General features: G+C 35.2%; 1 protein-coding gene across 3 annotated transcripts in view; it reads left to right on the top strand.

The window, feature by feature from the left end:
* The window catches only part of LOC140332442 (interleukin-1 receptor type 1-like), a 20,911-nt gene extending 5,207 nt beyond the window's left edge, over nucleotides 1-15,704 (top strand). For all 3 annotated transcript variants that reach the window (XM_072413712.1, XM_072413701.1, XM_072413708.1), the window contains 10 exons: nucleotides 295-373; nucleotides 3,321-3,552; nucleotides 5,978-6,161; nucleotides 8,318-8,492; nucleotides 9,307-9,372; nucleotides 10,675-10,798; nucleotides 11,364-11,512; nucleotides 11,607-11,750; nucleotides 12,480-12,641; nucleotides 14,364-15,704. In XM_072413712.1, the coding sequence (XP_072269813.1) occupies nucleotides 295-373; nucleotides 3,321-3,552; nucleotides 5,978-6,161; nucleotides 8,318-8,492; nucleotides 9,307-9,372; nucleotides 10,675-10,798; nucleotides 11,364-11,512; nucleotides 11,607-11,750; nucleotides 12,480-12,641; nucleotides 14,364-14,728 (1,680 nt within the window). In that variant the 3' untranslated portion in view covers nucleotides 14,729-15,704. The remainder of the gene's footprint in view (nucleotides 1-294; nucleotides 374-3,320; nucleotides 3,553-5,977; nucleotides 6,162-8,317; nucleotides 8,493-9,306; nucleotides 9,373-10,674; nucleotides 10,799-11,363; nucleotides 11,513-11,606; nucleotides 11,751-12,479; nucleotides 12,642-14,363) is intronic.
* Nucleotides 15,705-17,567: the final 1,863 nt, after the last annotated feature.

The following is a 17,567-nucleotide window of genomic DNA, read 5'->3' as shown; positions in this document are numbered from 1 at the left end:
AGGCTGCCTGATTTTTATGCATACTATTTGTGTGCTTACTTTACAATCTTACAATTGCAATTAGTAACCAACAAGAAGTTATATTTAGTTTCTGTGATGAATCAGTGAATATAAACACATGTCATTACTTTATCTAGCTCAGTTAGGCTGTATCAGGCTCCATGGTTTAAATGAGATGGGTTACTAGAAGTTCTTCATTACTTCTTTTCTTTGCACTGGTTTCCTAAATGTGCTATAACATACAAATGGAATATGATGTAGACACCTAAAACAGTTTTATTTTGTTTTTTTTAGGTCCATAAAATGTTCGGACAACTATTAATTATTTTATTTCTTATTAGTCCGAACCAGTCATGTTTACCATCAGAATCAGGTAAGAGTACATGCAATATTCTGATAATAAGAACATGTTTGGTTACAAATGAGATTTTTATTCTAACATTTAGCAAACATATCAAAGTGTTTCCATTTAAGAAGTTTTTTTTTTGGTGTAAACTATTCCTAGTGGTATTACCTTTTAAATACCATTTCATGCAGCATATGTGTGTTTCAAATATTCAAAGCTTTTTTTAAGGATGTAGGTTTGCCACATGACTGGTAAAAAATACTTTAATTTTAGTGCTAATAAGAGGTAACAAAGCATAAGTCTGCTAGTTTTCCCATAAAAGCTGGAAACCTTGACTGTACTTTTGATGAACTTTCATGGAATGCTGGTTGAGTAACACATTTGTTTTTAACAGATTTTCATTATAATTTATGTTTTTTTCCTACCGCATCAAATGTCTAATCGATTCAAAACATATATTGTAATAGTGTATTCCTAATAGAAATCCTATACTTACCTGGTAATGCAACCTTAGACATTGATCAATCCTTTACAGTATGTAACAGTCAGGTGGCTGGCGATAAGCCATGGTCCTAAGATGGTGACCCCTGACCCCCTCAGTTTCTGTCAATTTAGGGCATAGTATGCCAGCAAAAATTTGGCAAAATCTTCAAATATTCAAAGATCTGCACAAGCCCAATTTTTCTTAAAATTCTGGTATTTCCAAATGGTAGTAATGCTTTCTATGGGAAGGACAGCTGCTATTAAATGAAGACAGCAAATAAAATATGTATGTAGTCTGTGTTTATATCTGTCAGGGTTAAATGGATACAGTTAAAAATGACAGCATCTGTTACTGGTAATCTTTTTACAATTATTTCACAGTTAGTAATTTTTCTTTTGCTGGAAACTTGGAGTTTTAGTTTGTGATTCATGCAGACAACGCATGTATCCAACTGTTTTCTTATCAAAAAAGACCACATTCATTTTTACCATAGAGATCACACAACATTCTTTTGTGGTTACTTCTGGGCTGGTGACCACAATTCTACATTCCTATTCTGACCATTTCCTGTTACCACTGCATTTTCCCTATTAGCAAATACACTATTTTTCACAGCTCAGTGTAAAAATATATATATATATTTCCATGTAATAAATTAAAATGGCTTGACAAAGATATAACTTCCAATATATGTAACATACTATGGCCACTCTGAATAAAAGAGTCAAATGTTAAAAGGCATTGGGCCTGATTTAATAAAGCTCTCCAAGGCTGGAGAGGATACACTTTCATCTGTGAAGCTGGGTGATCCAGTAATCCTGAAATGGATCTGGTCCAGGATTGAAAACATTTGTTAACAAAAAGCAAATTACTTTTAGGAAATCCATTACAGGTTTGCTGGATTCCCCAGCTTCATTGATGAAAATGCATCTTCTTCAGCCTTGGGAAGCTTTAATAAATCAGGCCCATTGTTCACTATTTGCTGTTTAGGTTCTGAGCCTCATTAGATTGTATTTGTAGGATCCTGGGTCTGTTGCAACTGTTTTTTATAAAGTAAGAGAATCTACATAATTTAGAGATCTTGACAAGCATGTACAGAGGTGCCAAAATTATTATTATTATTATTAAACAGGATTTATATAGCGCCAACATATTACGCAGCGCTGTACATTAAATAGGGATTGCAAATGACAGACTAATACAGACAGTGATACAGGAGGAGAGGACCCTGCCCCGAAGAGCTTACAATCTAGTAGGTGGGGGAATTTCACACACAATAGGATGGGCGATATGTAGTGGTGGGAAGTAATGAGGGTTTAGCAGACAGAAGAAGACGGGTAGGCAAGTTTGAAAAAATGAGTTTTGAGCACTCTTTTAAATGAGCAGAAAGTAGGAGCAAGCCGAATAGGGCGAGGAAGACCATTCCAGAGAGTTGGAGCAGCTCTAGAGAAGTCTTGTAACCGTGCGTGTGATGAGGTTATGAGTGAGGAAGTCATTAGTAGATCATTGGAGGAGCGGAGGGAGCGGCAGGGGGAGTATTTTTTAATCATGTCAGAGATGTAAGTGGGACAATAACTGTGTAGGGATTTGAAGGCAAAGCACAGGAGCTTAAATTTGATTCTAAGGTGAAATCTTTAGGAAGACAAAAAAAAAAAACAGAACATAGAACTAGTAGCAGTACAGTTAAAAGACCCAAAGACTTGCCATAATTTTATTTTGCCTTCAAAAATCCCCCCCCCCCCCCGTCCATTTTCAAAAAGTTGGTATAGTGAGAAGGACCAGGCATGTGACTTGGCTAGTTTTACAAAACTATGTATTTGAAACACTCACCAAAAAGATTAAAACCAGAAGTCACATGGGTGCTTTGTTAAACATTTTATATTTTATTGTACCAAGCCACTTGTACAGCAAAGGAAATAATGTATACATTAAGCAAAACTTTTTTGTTGTGGATAGTGTAGTAAAGAAAAGTTTTGAAGAAGCCTGTCATAAGGCTTCATATCTCCAGAAACAAGTCCTCTGATGTGTTTCAACCTGTGAGCTTACTCTTCAAGGTACCAGCTTAATCTGGGGTTTGTGTCTGGAGATGTGATTTAGATCCGTGACTATTTGTAAAATGTATATTGTGGGTTTTAAATAGATCAACTTTTGCCTGTATTTATAGAATCCAAAAGCTGGTCCAAAACAAATCAGTTGCAGCATTTGAACTGCCATGTACACTGCTTTGAAGTCAATGGGAATTTGCTGACTAGCATAAAACAATGCTGATGCTTATGAGGCTTATTGATATTTTTATGAATGCTTTGTAAATTTTTATGTACAAATCCAATGTGGCATTCTCTTATTTCAACACAATATAGACAGCAGATGTGAGTAAGGATTGGGGAATAGGATTTTTGGTCACTTTATAAAATTTTCATAACACAATTTTTATATTCCTAACTTAAGATGAGCTAGCTTTATTTATATATTGCATGTTTTTACTTACAGAAAAAAATATTGATGATGAAGTTTCTAACTTAATTTACATTCCTAATGGAGAACCTTATTTTATCAACTGCACACATCAATTAGCAGTTGGAGACAATTATACTATAACCTGGTTTAAAAATGGTTCAGAAATTTCCACAGACACACAAGCAAGAATTCATCAAGACGGGAGATACCTGAAATTTTTCCCTGGGTGGCTGGAAGACTCAGGCTTCTATTCATGTGTACTCCGGTAAGTAAAAACAAAGAGACCCTGATGTATGGGTGCCTGTAGAGTGATACATGGTCTCCTAAAAGGTAATAAAAAAAATGTGCCTGTTTATCAAACAATTGCCAAGCATCAAGCGAGACAGCAAGGTATTCCTCTCTACATGGGCTAATTGCAGATGCGATATGACACATTTTTTCAGTTTGCTTCTGTATTCTTGTATAGGAATGGATTTAGTCTATTCAATCAGTAAGTGCATATAAAACTCTTCAATTGCTCTAAATTTGGGGCTGGTGCACAAATTTTTAGTAATCCTAATTACTAAAATTAAAAATCTCAACTCAAGCTGATACGGCATTGAATGTGTGTTCATTTTAAATAAATGAAAGTGTTTGAAAATATCAGATTTTTTCTACTATCCTGTTGTCATCAGGCAGGAAGTGAAGGAAAATCTCAGGGTGAATGCAGATGGCAGTAAAAATGTCTGACTCCAATCCACTTCATTAAAAATTAGGATAAATGGAGAGATGTGGCCCTACCTATTGCAATTGAATAAAGCTTGCTAACCCCATAAAATACAAGGAGATTATATAAAGAAGGAAGAAAAAGGCGGGTTTCAAGTGGCAAAGGTTAATTGTAAATGTTTTGCATACACACAATTGTTGCAATTTTTGCAATTGTTAACAAGCAAATTAACTAATACATGTTAATTTTCTTGTTAACAATTGCATACTTATGTATATGCCAAATATATACAATTAACCTTTGCCAATTGAAACCCCTGTCTTTCACTCCATTAAAAAATTTGGAACTTTTTAATAGCAATGCATAGAAAAAAAGAAATTATGATGACATTATCTAATAGATGGTTGTAATGCAAGCAGGTGTGGACCCACTGTGCCACTGACTGGGTATGCTCCAGAGGGGCGTAACTAAGCCGCTACCAGGTCTTCACTAGAGCCTCTGATGGTGAGGATAGGCTTGGGCTGCGGGGTAGCTGCCAGGTGCCACTCCAGAGCAATCCCTGAGTCAGTGGCAGCTGACCACAGGAGTCAAGGTACTCGGTGCAAGCACCGGGGGGCATGCGTGGCCAAGAAGGTATAAGACAGGTAGTAATTAAACAAGGTCTGTGAACAAGATCCGAGGTCAAGGTCAGGCGGCAATCAGGCAGAAGTCCATACACAAAATCCGAGGTCAGGGTCAGGCGGCAAACAGGCAAAGTCCAAGGATTTGATAAGCAAGGTCCGGTACACAGAAAGGCAGACAGAAGAAGCACCTTTGCACTTGGAGTTAGACAAGCTAAGACCATGAGATTGTTTAGGCAACTTCCTGTAGTAGGAGGTGCCTTTAAATACTAGCAGGGCTCCAGCAATAGGCTGTAGAAACAGAGGGCATGTATGTGTTGCCTCATGGATGAAGAGAGACACACCCACGCCAGCTCAAACACCAGTGCAAGTCTCCAGCAGGAAGGAAACTCTGGCATGGAACACATGTACTGGGGTTACTCTACCAGAAAGATAGGACCCGGCGCCCGTGCCTGCAATTAGGAGCAGCGGCGCCGGGACGACCTGCAGGGCTAACAATGGTGAAAAGATGTGTACACTGTTCAATAGTGGACCCATAATCTAACATGTTATTTCATAAATAGCTAATGTTCTGCCACAGCTTGTAATTTAACTACTTGATCCTATTGGGTAATATATCATGTTTCTCTTTCCTTATCTTTTTTAAATAATTCTGGTCAGGATATAAATGATAAGGCAGGACATTTGACATGGGGATATTATTTTTAAATGTTGGCTTAAATTAAGGTTTGTGAGCTGTGTAGGAGGCACTTCTGTCCTCTCATCCAGAAACAAATGAGATCTCTGGTGTTCCTTCGATACCGCAAACAAAAAAAAAAAAATGCTGGCAGTGTTGAACGATGTCACTTACAAGAATACTATGCCAGGTAAACCTGGGAGCTTAGAGTAATTTGAGTAGGATAGAGGCCTGTTTGTAGGACCTTATTTTACACTCTATGTTTTCAGGAGAAAATGAAGCAGAATATATATTTGTTGTTGTCATTAAGCTTTTTACAAAATAAGATATTAGCTTGGTACATATGCTGCTGTTATGGCACATTTATATGACTACCCATTTATGGGGATTACCTACTGTAGATTTTATAATTACTTTCTTGCTGATATGGAACTCAACTGGACTGTATCCACTGTAAAAAATGAGGATTTGTGGAGCCAAAGTAAATATTAAGTTATACTCATTCTGTGCAAAGCTTTTTTGCTGTTTATACTGTAAATTCCATCCACTAAAGGACGGAAAGAAACAATTTTAATCAACCAGATTGTGATCTCAATACCATTGTTATTGGTTTTGTGATCTCAACCAGCTACAATCTGTTGTAAGTTTATTTCTAACAGCAATATTTTGGTTTTTTTTTGATACATAGAAATGATGAAAATTGTTTTCAAGTGGCTTTAGAAGTGGACGTATTTCAAAATGATAATGGATTGTGTTATAAAAATGAAGCATTGTACAGATGTTTTCAGTATCTGGGAAAACCGCAGACATTGCAATGTCCATGTCTACCTGACATTGTGGATACAACAACAGCGCAGTTCTACTGGTTTAAGGTACCTAAAACATTATATATCTTATTTTTTTACTAGAGGAAAAGAAAACATAATCATTTTAGAAAATATAAATACATTTCATATTTAGGTGTGGGAGACATTAAGATATTCATCTTTCTCGAAGGGTTTGTTGCTCAGCAACTTTCAGTACACAAGGCACAGTGAAGGAGGGTATCTTGCATTGAGTATCTTAGTCAGACAAGGCAAAAAAATTACATGAGTGTTTCAGTCTGTCACTAGCACTAACAAACAAGTGTAAATAGCAGTAGTAGTTGTAAATACAAAATCCTCAAGGTTTTGGAAACATTTCCCAGGGATTTTGCTTCATATTCATTCATATTCATAGAGTTGTATCTGCAGATTTTGTGGCTGCATATTCATGTACATTTCTCACCCCAAAACATGTGGGATGTGAAGAATGGGGGGTCACTTGAGTACAATAAACTCATTGTCAAGAAACCAGTTTGAGATGATCTCAGCCTTGTGACATGTTGTCCTAGAAGTAGCAATCAAGATGGGTACAGTGAGGTCATAAAGGGATGGACAAAGTCAGCAACAATGATGGCAGGGGCATTTAAATTATGCTCAGTTTGATTAAGAAGGGCCCAAAGTATGCCAAGAAAATACTCCCCACACCATTACACCACCACGACCAGTGTAAACCATTTATAGGAGGTCGGATGTATTATTGATTGACCAGGGATGCTGGGGGGTTGGCCTTACTATTCCTCCATTGGGGCTCTTCAACACCAACCACCATCACTGCTCTCAAAAACCTCAACCGCTATCCCGTTCGGAATCCCACTCCCCTGGTCGTACCATGACTACAACGGTGGGTGCGATATACTTACCCTACTATTTCTACAGTACAGGTAGTCCCCGGGTTACATACGAGATTGGCACTGAAGTAAGTAAGTTGGAACAGGTACATAATTTTAATAAATGTAATTAGGACAGAAGTTTGTTTCAACATATTATTCATTTTAACTTTCTGTGCATGTGTCGTCACAGCGTCGTGTCAGTTACTGTATAAAATCCTCACTGTGAATTATGGTCATAAACCCCCTAGCAGTATTCCTGAGTGTGACTCGGGGTGGATTTTACCTGCAAAAAGGTAATCCCGAGTCACACTCAGGGTCGCCAAAAACATAAAAAACTCCCATTTACCTTCTTCCTTTGGTGTCTCCCGGCGTCCTGCTCGTCAGCCGGTGACTGCAGAAACATTCTCTGGGGTTTCTTGGTGATGTCGGTGCATACGTTGGTTCGTGTGGGAGGCGCAGCGGGAAATTCAAATAATTTTGTATTGGATTCAATACAAAATAACTGTATTGAATCCAATCCAAAGAAATCTTTATATATTATATAAATAATTCCTATATATATATATATATATATATATATATAAAATATACATGCTACTGTACTGTTTTTTTACAGGTTTTAGTATTTCTATGCACCCTTGTTTTAACAGATTTTTTTTTTTTATTTACAGTTTATTATTAAATTTATTAAATGTTAGACATATTTCAGTGAGTTATGCCTAAGAATTATAGGCCTAAAATGTAAAATATATTTCCATGCAAAAAAATGTAACTTTTTTTGCTTGAAAATACAGGCAAAATTAGAACGCCAGGTGGTTAAAGGGCTACAAGAGGTTGCAGAACAGCTCAGCCCTTAAATTCACCCACAATCTCAGCTGTCTTTACTAAAAGACTTCTTCTGTAAGTCATGCAAACCGCCCCCTCCCCACCATCAAGCCTCTGTACTGCACACGAGTAAGCAGGAAAGCCCTGTTCATATCTAGGAGTCATCCATATGTTGGATGTCCTTAACTGGGGAACTATCTGTAATTCCATGGGTTTCATGTTTAATATGATTACTCTGTTGTGCAGCCTTCGTTTCATCGCTGTATCTTGTTTAAGGAAAATATGTGTTCATATATGTATATTGGCCTCTCACTCTCACATCTTTGTTTGCTGTTTTTGTTTTTTACTTTGCAGATCATTCTTTTTCTGGCCTTGCTAAATCTCTTTGTTATACTTGTACTCATGAATGTGTATAATTTAAATGCTACATAATTTATTAAGCAGTTTTCTTCATTTTTAAAGGTAAACCTAATATATGTTTACAAAAATTGCGTTTATATTTCTGCACAGGATTGTGAGCCCTTGGATGTGACAACTGATAAAGACAAATATCTTATTACAAAGGATTTGTTAAACATCAAGGATATGACAGAACAAGATGGAGGAAATTACATGTGTGTAACTTCAGTTATACACAATGGAAATAAATACAACATTTCACGCTCCTACAATTGTTCTATTCATGGTAAGTATAAATATTTACTGTCATTAAAATCATGTATCAATAATATTATATCAATTTTATTACCAATACAATATAATAATACAAATGTAATAATATACTATAATAACATTATACTGATTACATGAATTAATATTAATCATAATCTTAACTTGTATTAAAAACCTAATTGACTTGTATTAAAACTGTATTATTAACTTTTATTAAAAGTTGTGAATGAGTATTTTTTAAACCCAACCAGCCTTTCCCAACCACTGAGGAACCCCAGCAAATAATTTTCAGGTCTTGGGGAACCCTTGGTAAAACCAATTTATTACTATCATAAATTGGTGGCCTCTGAAGATTTCAGATTTAGATAGAGTGGTGAGGGATTAGAACTACTATCAGGTGTTCATTGCTGTCCCTTCACCCATTATAGAGATTCACTTACTGCTTCATCTGGGAAAAAAGTGACGATAAATCTAACAATTTGAGCTGCCCCGAAACGGCAAAAGACATGAATTTTGCCAAAAGAGAAACCTATGTTCTTAAAAGGGTTTTACTCACATTGTAAAGATAACCTCACTTCTTCTCACTTCTAAGATGCAAATGGTAAAATGCCAGCTCCCCCCTACCACCACCATCAAAAGAAAAAATCTGGCAGCATTCTTCTGCTCATTTCAATCCAAAATGAAAAGTAGGATTTACCTCTTTCAAAACAATAGATATAAAAAAGTATCTACATTTATATGTAGAGTATACAGTATGTCAATATGATAGATATAAATAGTTATTGAAATGTGTAATGCATTATATGTAATCAGGTTGTGTTTTTCAGAAGCACCATCTGAACAGAAGTTTTTTATACTGCATCCAACAGGTAACACCATAGATGCAGAATTAGGTAAGTGTTGCTATGAGAATTGTAGTTATATTTAAATTGATTCCCTCAGTTCTTTAATGGGCTAACAGATTGATCTTATTTTAGCATAATGTATTTGGGGGGGGGGGGGGGGGCAAGATAATGTCCGATGCCAGATGTGATGATAGATGTCAGATGTGTTTCACAAATGTGGTTAAAAATATTATGTTTCAAAATGAAATTATTACCAATAATTACCAATTTTGAAAATGCTTACAAAGTATAGATTTTTTTATAGATTTGAAAAAATACAGAGATGCTTCAAAGGAACAACAAAAACAATCACAAAACACATAACATAATACAACAAAGTGTTTATAAAGGTTTTTTTTAAACCAAGGCATGTGGAAGGGAATAGGACAAAAAATGCTTAAAAACAACCAAAAACACCCATAAGCCCCTGTTTGTTTCTATGGGTGTGTTTGGAGCATTGATACATGTTTGTTTTATTGTATTTTTGTGTGTTTGCAAGGCACTTTGGGACATTTGGGGACATTGGTGGACATTTATAGGCATTTTACCATTTTTCAAATTCTGCGAAATGCAGTTTTTGTAGACTTTACCATTGGAATGAATGGGAATTTCAAACATGGGTGTTTTAATTTTGAGTATAAACCCTAGGGTTAAGTTGTGTGGACTTAACTTTAAAAAACCTCCATTGAAAACAAATAAAAGCATTTTAGAGTTGTTTATAGGTGTTGATAAATGCTTCTATTAACCCATTGTTTTCATAGTTGGCTTTTAAATAACTGCTTTGTAATGCCAAAAAAGGTTTACAAATGCTTCGATTTTTAAAAACCTGCTTTAAAATACACAACCATAAACATGTCCTGCTTGCACAGTGAGATTGGCACATTTCCCTCCCCTTTACACACAGGCTACGTCACACGAACTTGCGCCTATGCAGTGCGAGATCGGGTGATGTAGCCAGAAAAAGGACAAAGATGTCGGCACCCAGCATTTTCTCCACACCAGGACAAAGACGGACAGCACAGGACCCAATCAAAGACATCCCTAGCGTGATTGAGGGATCTGTGGAATGGAAGGTAAGTTAGGCGTTTTTATTTTCAGTTTAGTTTTGCTTTAAGGACCATCATCATTTATACACGTTGTTTAATATTGGGATTTTCACCAGTGACTGAAATTACACAACAGCACCATGTATGTCTGACAAAGTTTATTTTTCTGCCACCTCCACATGACCATAGGTGTTATTCTATACCCCAGTATTTATTTGCTGTACATTGTAGTGATTGTGTATATATTTTTATATTGTCTTTCAAGGAGCTCCTGTTACTGTGACCTGTCAAGCCCTATTAAGTGACAACCCTATATTGAACTGGATGCAGAATAATTCTTTTATTTCTGAGTATTCTGGTGATAACAGAGTGATAGAGGGAGAAACATAGTAAGTATTCATGGATCACATAATGAGGTATTTTCTAGGGAATATGTTCCTTTTTTTGACTAAAAATATAACAAGGTTTAATTCATTATTTTACCAGTTTGAGGAGTTCTAGGCATTCTTTTACATGGTCTCTTACCCTGAATCAGGCTGCAGTTGGAGTAAAGTAAAAAGGTCAGTGTGCTATACTGCAGATGGTGATAATAGGATAAAACTGTTTATTTGGCTTCTATTAGATACGACTGAAAGTGTCACAAAAATTGTAGCTGATATAACAAGAAGCTGAAAGAGAAATATAGAGAGGATTACAGTGAGAATGTACCTGTCAATAACTGCAGTTTTACCACAAAGTTGATAGAACTGTGTTATGTTTTTGCTTCAAAAAGAAATACTTTACCAAAAAGTACAAATATTTTAAATATGCATATGTTCTGTAAAGTGTCAAAGTTCTGTAAAGAATGCAACAACTTTTTTTGATGGGAATTGATAGTCTACCCAATGTGATCCCCTGAAAAGAATAAGGACGATGCTTTGTATATTATTTATAATGTAATCTTTCTTCTAACAGTAATACAACCACAAATGATGGACAAACAGTGTTATGCCAAGATCTAATCTTTTCAAGTGTTAAAAAAGAAGACTATGGTATAGAATTTCAATGCTATGCCCAAACTTTCTCAAAAACAGATATGGCATTTTTTATACTGAAACAACCAGGTATGTATTCACATACAGTATATCCAAAATTTTTGTTGTTTTTTAACATTATCAAAATTCCTGATTATGTATTTTATTTTGTTTTTTTCGACAGATCCTAATTTCCATGGATTCCTGATTGCATTCTTTGTGACGGCAGTGTTTTTAATTATTACTACTATCATTATCGTTAAGGTTTTTAAAGTTGACATTGTTCTTTGGTACAGGAGTTCTTGTTTTTCCTATCCACAACAAAATGGTATGTTTTATATTAATATCACAGGCTGATAAACAAAAGCAACATATACAAGGTCTACTATTCTGTTTCTATCTTTAAAGAGTATCCAACTCAAGAACAAAAATATGAATAAAAATACTAACAAAATAGGAATAATTATTTAAAAAGTATATACAAATTTAAGTTGATTTAAGTTTGAGGAGTCAGTCTTGGTAAATACAAGATACATTTAGTTATTAATAAAATGCTAATTTATCTAAATTCAATTAATTTATGTTATATAAGACTGTCCATTGTAAGTATGTAAGTATGTCCATTGTAAGCTCATAGAGATACATGGGAGGTAGAATGGAGCTAGGCCAAGTGAGACACTAAAGTTGTCATAGAACTCCCTTCATGTACGATTTCCTATTGTGACCATAGTTATTGCTACGTTTGTCTGCCTTTGGCTTAAGAGATTTATGGAGAATACAAGTTTGTATTTTAAATTATGTGTCCTTTTTTACTCTTGACTAATAAAAAAAAATCACTGTTTAATTAAGTTATGTATTCCCTAAAATAATTAGGAAATTGTTTTAAACACAACTAAAACACTCCTGATACCAGGACACTGCAGCTGTCCAACTTGTCAAAAAAAAAATTGTTCTTTAATCTTTGCTCTGTTATGTTGTCTTCTTATCGTATATTTTCTGTAGGTCAAAGCAAAAATAATCTAGTACATGAGACTTACTATATATGTTATATTTTTAGATGGTAAGATGTACGATGCCTACATTATGTATCCAAGGAATGCCATGAGATCCTGTACATATGATATGGACTTATTTGTACTTAAGTTGCTTCCTGAAGTTCTCGAAAAGGAATGCGGTTATCGACTATTTATAATTGGAAGAGATGATTTACCTGGGCAAGGCAAGTATCCTTAAATCCCCTGTGTTATATTGGTTGTCAGGCACTGGTAATCACCCATTTGTTTTAACTTCAGTCCTGCCAAAAGTAATATATTGGTAATTGTTTTGCTAATTTAGTGTTATGTACAGTATGTTTATTCACAACTACATTTTTGTGACTTTACAGGTTTTAGAATGGCCAAAAGGTGCAGGTTCTTTGATTCACCTCTAATGCTACCCATGAATGAAGTTCTTCAATTCACTGTTATTGCTATCCATCAACCCAGCCTCTAATGTCTTTTTATCTATTGGTGGTGTCCTGTAAAGAGTGGAGACAACTCTGTACAGGACACCTACACTGTGCTTGCATTTTTTGAGTTATTCATAAACTACAGCACACAGTATGGAGTATCAGGTGCCCTTTCATGGTGACCTATCAAAGTCGAGGTTTCCTTCTCATATAGCAAACAAAGGAAAGAACACATTTGTTGAACACAAATCTGTGCTTTATAAACATGTCAAAAATGATATCTGATTTGAAAAAATTGGCCCCTCGTTGTTAATCTCTTTGTATATTTATTCAAGAACTGTTAGTTCCAATATATAACTGTATTCTTGAATTTGGTATGGGCAGTTTTAAGCATATGCTGAATATATATATATATATATATATATATATATATATATATTATATATGCAGTGCATAATTATTAGTCTTTAGGATCTAAAACAATCTGATCCTTAAAATAATAAGAATGGAAGCAAATTCTTTGTTTCTGAGGCAGCAACAATTACAAATACAGCTAGTTACTGGAAATACGAAAAGCTCAATCTGTTTTTAGTGTTTGTTTACAATGGTATATTTACCTGATTTCTGATTCTGGTTGATCCGCATAAAATATTTCTGGCACCTCTGCAAATCAAGTTAGGCTTGATGAAGAACCTTGTAAGGGCCATGGGTAAATCAAACTCCATGGGTTTCTGTACCTTGTTGAGAAGGTTCCAGACATAAGCACTGCAAAAATGAAGGAAGGGATATTTATAGGGCCACAGATCAAGTCAGTTTTGGACGATGATGTATTCAATCTCAGCAGCTGAGCTGGAAGCTTGCAATGCATTCCAGTGGCTGTGTGAAAATTTCCTGGGCAACCATAAGTCTTCTGCATACAAGGAAGGAGTTCAGAATCTGCTTGATTCATACCAGAAACTGGGTTGTCGCATGTCATTAAAAATACATTTCTTGCACTCACATCTAGAATTCTTCCCGGAAAATCCTCGTATGGTGAGTGACCAACAAGGAGAACATTTTCACCAGGACACTTGGGTTAATGGAGCACCGCTACCAAGGTTTCTGGAATTCAAGTATAATGGCTGACTACTGCTGGATGCTGTACCGCCACAATCCAGACAAGGAGTACACAAGAAAATCATACTCTATGCAGTTCTGAAGAAACAATGGTACCTGACTGACACTGTTCAGTAGATCTCTACCAAAGTGTACCTTGTTTTAATTCACACTGAAGATGTATTAACATTCACTGGAGCTTACGTTTTAGTGCAAAATACATGCACGTACAATGTTAATTATAATAGTACTCATAACTCAGGTTGGGGAAAAACTGAACGTGTTAGGGAAAAACTGAAAACAGATCTGAAATCTGCTTTAGAAAAGTTTGCTGTGATTTCTGATGATTATCAAAATTTTTTGTTGACCTGTGTAATTTACCTTTTCTTTTAACTACAGCAATGGCAGACCTTGTCGATGAAGCTATTTCACAAAGTAGAAGGCTGATCGTTGTTCTGGGAGAGGTTTCCAAAATATTTAACCTTGGAGAAGACTTTGAACGAAAAATTGCCATGTATGATGTTTTAATACGGAATGAACTAAAAGTCCTACTGATAGAGATGGAGAAAATATCAGATTACACATTGTTGCCAGAGTCCATTAAATATATCAAACAGAAACAAGGTGCTGTCCGATGGAAGGGGACATTCACAGAAGCATCACTTTCTTCAAGCACAAGGTTCTGGAAAAATATTCGATACCGAATGCCTCCAGCGCCACATCATTCTAACAAACAGTTGGATTACATAAATATTGAGGATTAATGAAGATAAAATTACATTGTATGAACTGAGATATTTCTGACATTTTGACATTTTGATCTTATATGAACATTCGTTCCTGAAGAATTCTTTAACAACTGAATGCATTAGTAAATACATTTGTGACAATACTAATCCACATTATTATAGTTTAAATAGCTATATCATACAATATTATCGTTTCAATAGTAAATTTGTCCAGTGTGTTACAAACACAGCCATTAAGTATTCACCTTCTTTAATTTACAGTTGTACTTGTCAACTCCTCATTACTGCAAATACAGAAATTCAAACTGCATAATGATTCAATCACTGGGGCTAAATTATTAAAACTCTCCAAGACTGGTGAACCTGGGTGATCCAGTAAAATGCTTAAATCCTAGTCCAAATCCATTCTAGGTTTGCTGTATCACCCATGTTCACTCATAATAATCTATTTTCCCCAGTCGTGGAGAGCTTAAATAAATCAGATCCATTGTTTCAAAACTTTATTGTACATGTGGTAGCAACACTCTACACATTCCTCTCTTTTCATGTGTGTTGCCCACTACTGAGGCTCAGTTGTAGAGTTGTTAAATCTAAGATTTAGACTCACTATGGGAGTAAAATGTCAGGGAAAAGAAATTGGTGAAAAGCCTCCATGGTATGGTTTGAAAGAAAAGGGTAGTCTCTAGCGAGACGTATGCAGGGTTGCATTTCTATTTGTCATCTATTTCCACATGTGAATTATAATTTTGTAGACATCTATCTATCTATTTATCTATCTATCTTTCTATCTAGACAAATTAATTGTGTGTTAAAAGTATGCACACAGTGATATAAATGCATTTAGGAAAGCTAAAAGAATTGTTAAGTTACACCTGTATATCCATTGTAGAATGTCTATAAATATTTTCTGCACCTACCTCCATAACATGTATATGACATGTTTTCATTTTCTGTGAAAAATAATTATAAACCTCAAAGATTACCATTTAAACATGATTGTTTTTTATGTGTATGACTATAAAACTGACAGAAGTTTCAAGGCAAATGAAGTTTGTAAAATCTTGCCATTGTGGGCTTCACAATGAAGTCCTTTGAGTCTATTTGGGTTCTAGGCAGAACACATCAGACAGGACCTTTACAGCCAGGACCAATAAGGCTGATCCTAACTGCTCTAAAAATGTGTGTGATTGCTACCCTCTCTTTTTAAGTATTAGTGCATTAAATAACTGCTGGTCAGATTTTCTTTTCCATTGATCCCCTGGACCTGAAATAATACTTGTCATATTAGTGTAAGTAATGGCTGCCTTCCCCATCTTAGCAATAGTGCCTTATAAGTACTGCTGAAGAGGTGTGGGAAAGAGATGGCACTATGCTTCATATATGGTGGCATTGCTCCATGATTTTGTGGTTTTTGGACCTCTATTTTTCAGCTTTATAATAGGGTAATGGAGCTTTTCATTTCCCCTAAACCTGCAAGTTTATTATTATTATAATATCAGCTATATGGAGGTCTATGCCAAGAAGGGTCCTCCCCACTTTTTCCTTGCAGCTGCTAGAACAGGCATCCCCCATTATTGGCGGGCATACACAGTACCAACACTTATGGAGTGGGTGGCTCTGCTTTTTCATATATAAACATATGTAGAAGCTGAAAGTGTAAATTCATGGTTGGAACACTGCCTGAATTAAAATATAGACAGTGTGATTGGTCTTTTTGGGGTCTTCAGAATTTTGCACGCTGATTAAGTGATGTTATTCTTTCTTTTTTTCTCATTTTCCAATTTCATTTTAAGTTGTACTTTATTTAAGGGATAAACGTTGAGTTTCTGATGTTTCTTTACTGGTGTTCTTTATCTTACTGCTGTTTTTTGTGATACAGTCAAGCCCAATACTTTGTACTTGTCCCCAGTATACAATTGCCTGCTGCATTTATTTGCTTTGTTTCTTGATATGTTTGTTGTCCTTGTTATTTGTAACATATTTTCATCTTTTGTACTTCTAATCTGTATATTTTGACAAATCTTTTTTTTTGATAAAACTTTTATTATTTAAAAAAAAAGTACTACTGGTCAGATTTTCATTTCTGATTTTTTTACTCCAGTTTTTTTTACTTTAAGGTAGATTGTCAGCATGTTAAATAAAAAGGACCACACTTTAGAATCTATAGTTGATAATGAAAGTCATCTTCTAGTGAGATGTGACATATTCTGTCAGTGTTTTAAAAACTAAACAGAATATTTAGCAGTATTATTTCACATCTAACACAACTACTGTAATTACTCCTTTCTTATTTCTCAGTAATAGTTTATTTTTCTAAACAAGCTTTTGGGAGAGCGATGCATGAACAACAGAACATATTATTCAAACTGGTAAAGTGGACAAAAGGCCTAACTGGTAAAGTGGACAAAAGGCCTACTGTATATTCACCTACCCTTCAGCAATGCAATGAATTTGAGCTTCCTTTTTATTAGAAAGGGCATTAGTAGGGCTAAAGAGAAGCATATTGAGCGATTATTTGGTAATGTATCAAATAAATGATGGAATACATCAAGGCAACTCAAAGTTAACATGTTTGAAATTTCCTTTTTTTTTAAAAAGGCAGTTTTGTTTCATACTGTGTTTTTGGAAAAATTTCTATGAAGACTATTAGAGGGGTAAAAAAGAGAACTTTGTCAAGGATTACACTTACATTTAAATTAAATGACATTTAAATTTTAATGTTGCATTGACCAGAATGTCATTTAGTAGCCTAGGTGTGCTGGAGAGACATAGATACTAGCATCTTAGATTTTAGAAGTGGAAGTCCTGTAAAAAGGAGTCCAGACAACTGGATTGCAGCAATACATAAAAACAA

This window comes from Pyxicephalus adspersus, chromosome 1 (genome assembly GCF_032062135.1).
Source record: "Pyxicephalus adspersus chromosome 1, UCB_Pads_2.0, whole genome shotgun sequence".
Taxonomy (NCBI): Eukaryota; Metazoa; Chordata; class Amphibia; order Anura; family Pyxicephalidae; genus Pyxicephalus; species Pyxicephalus adspersus.
This window is presented reverse-complemented; position numbering and strand designations above follow the sequence as displayed.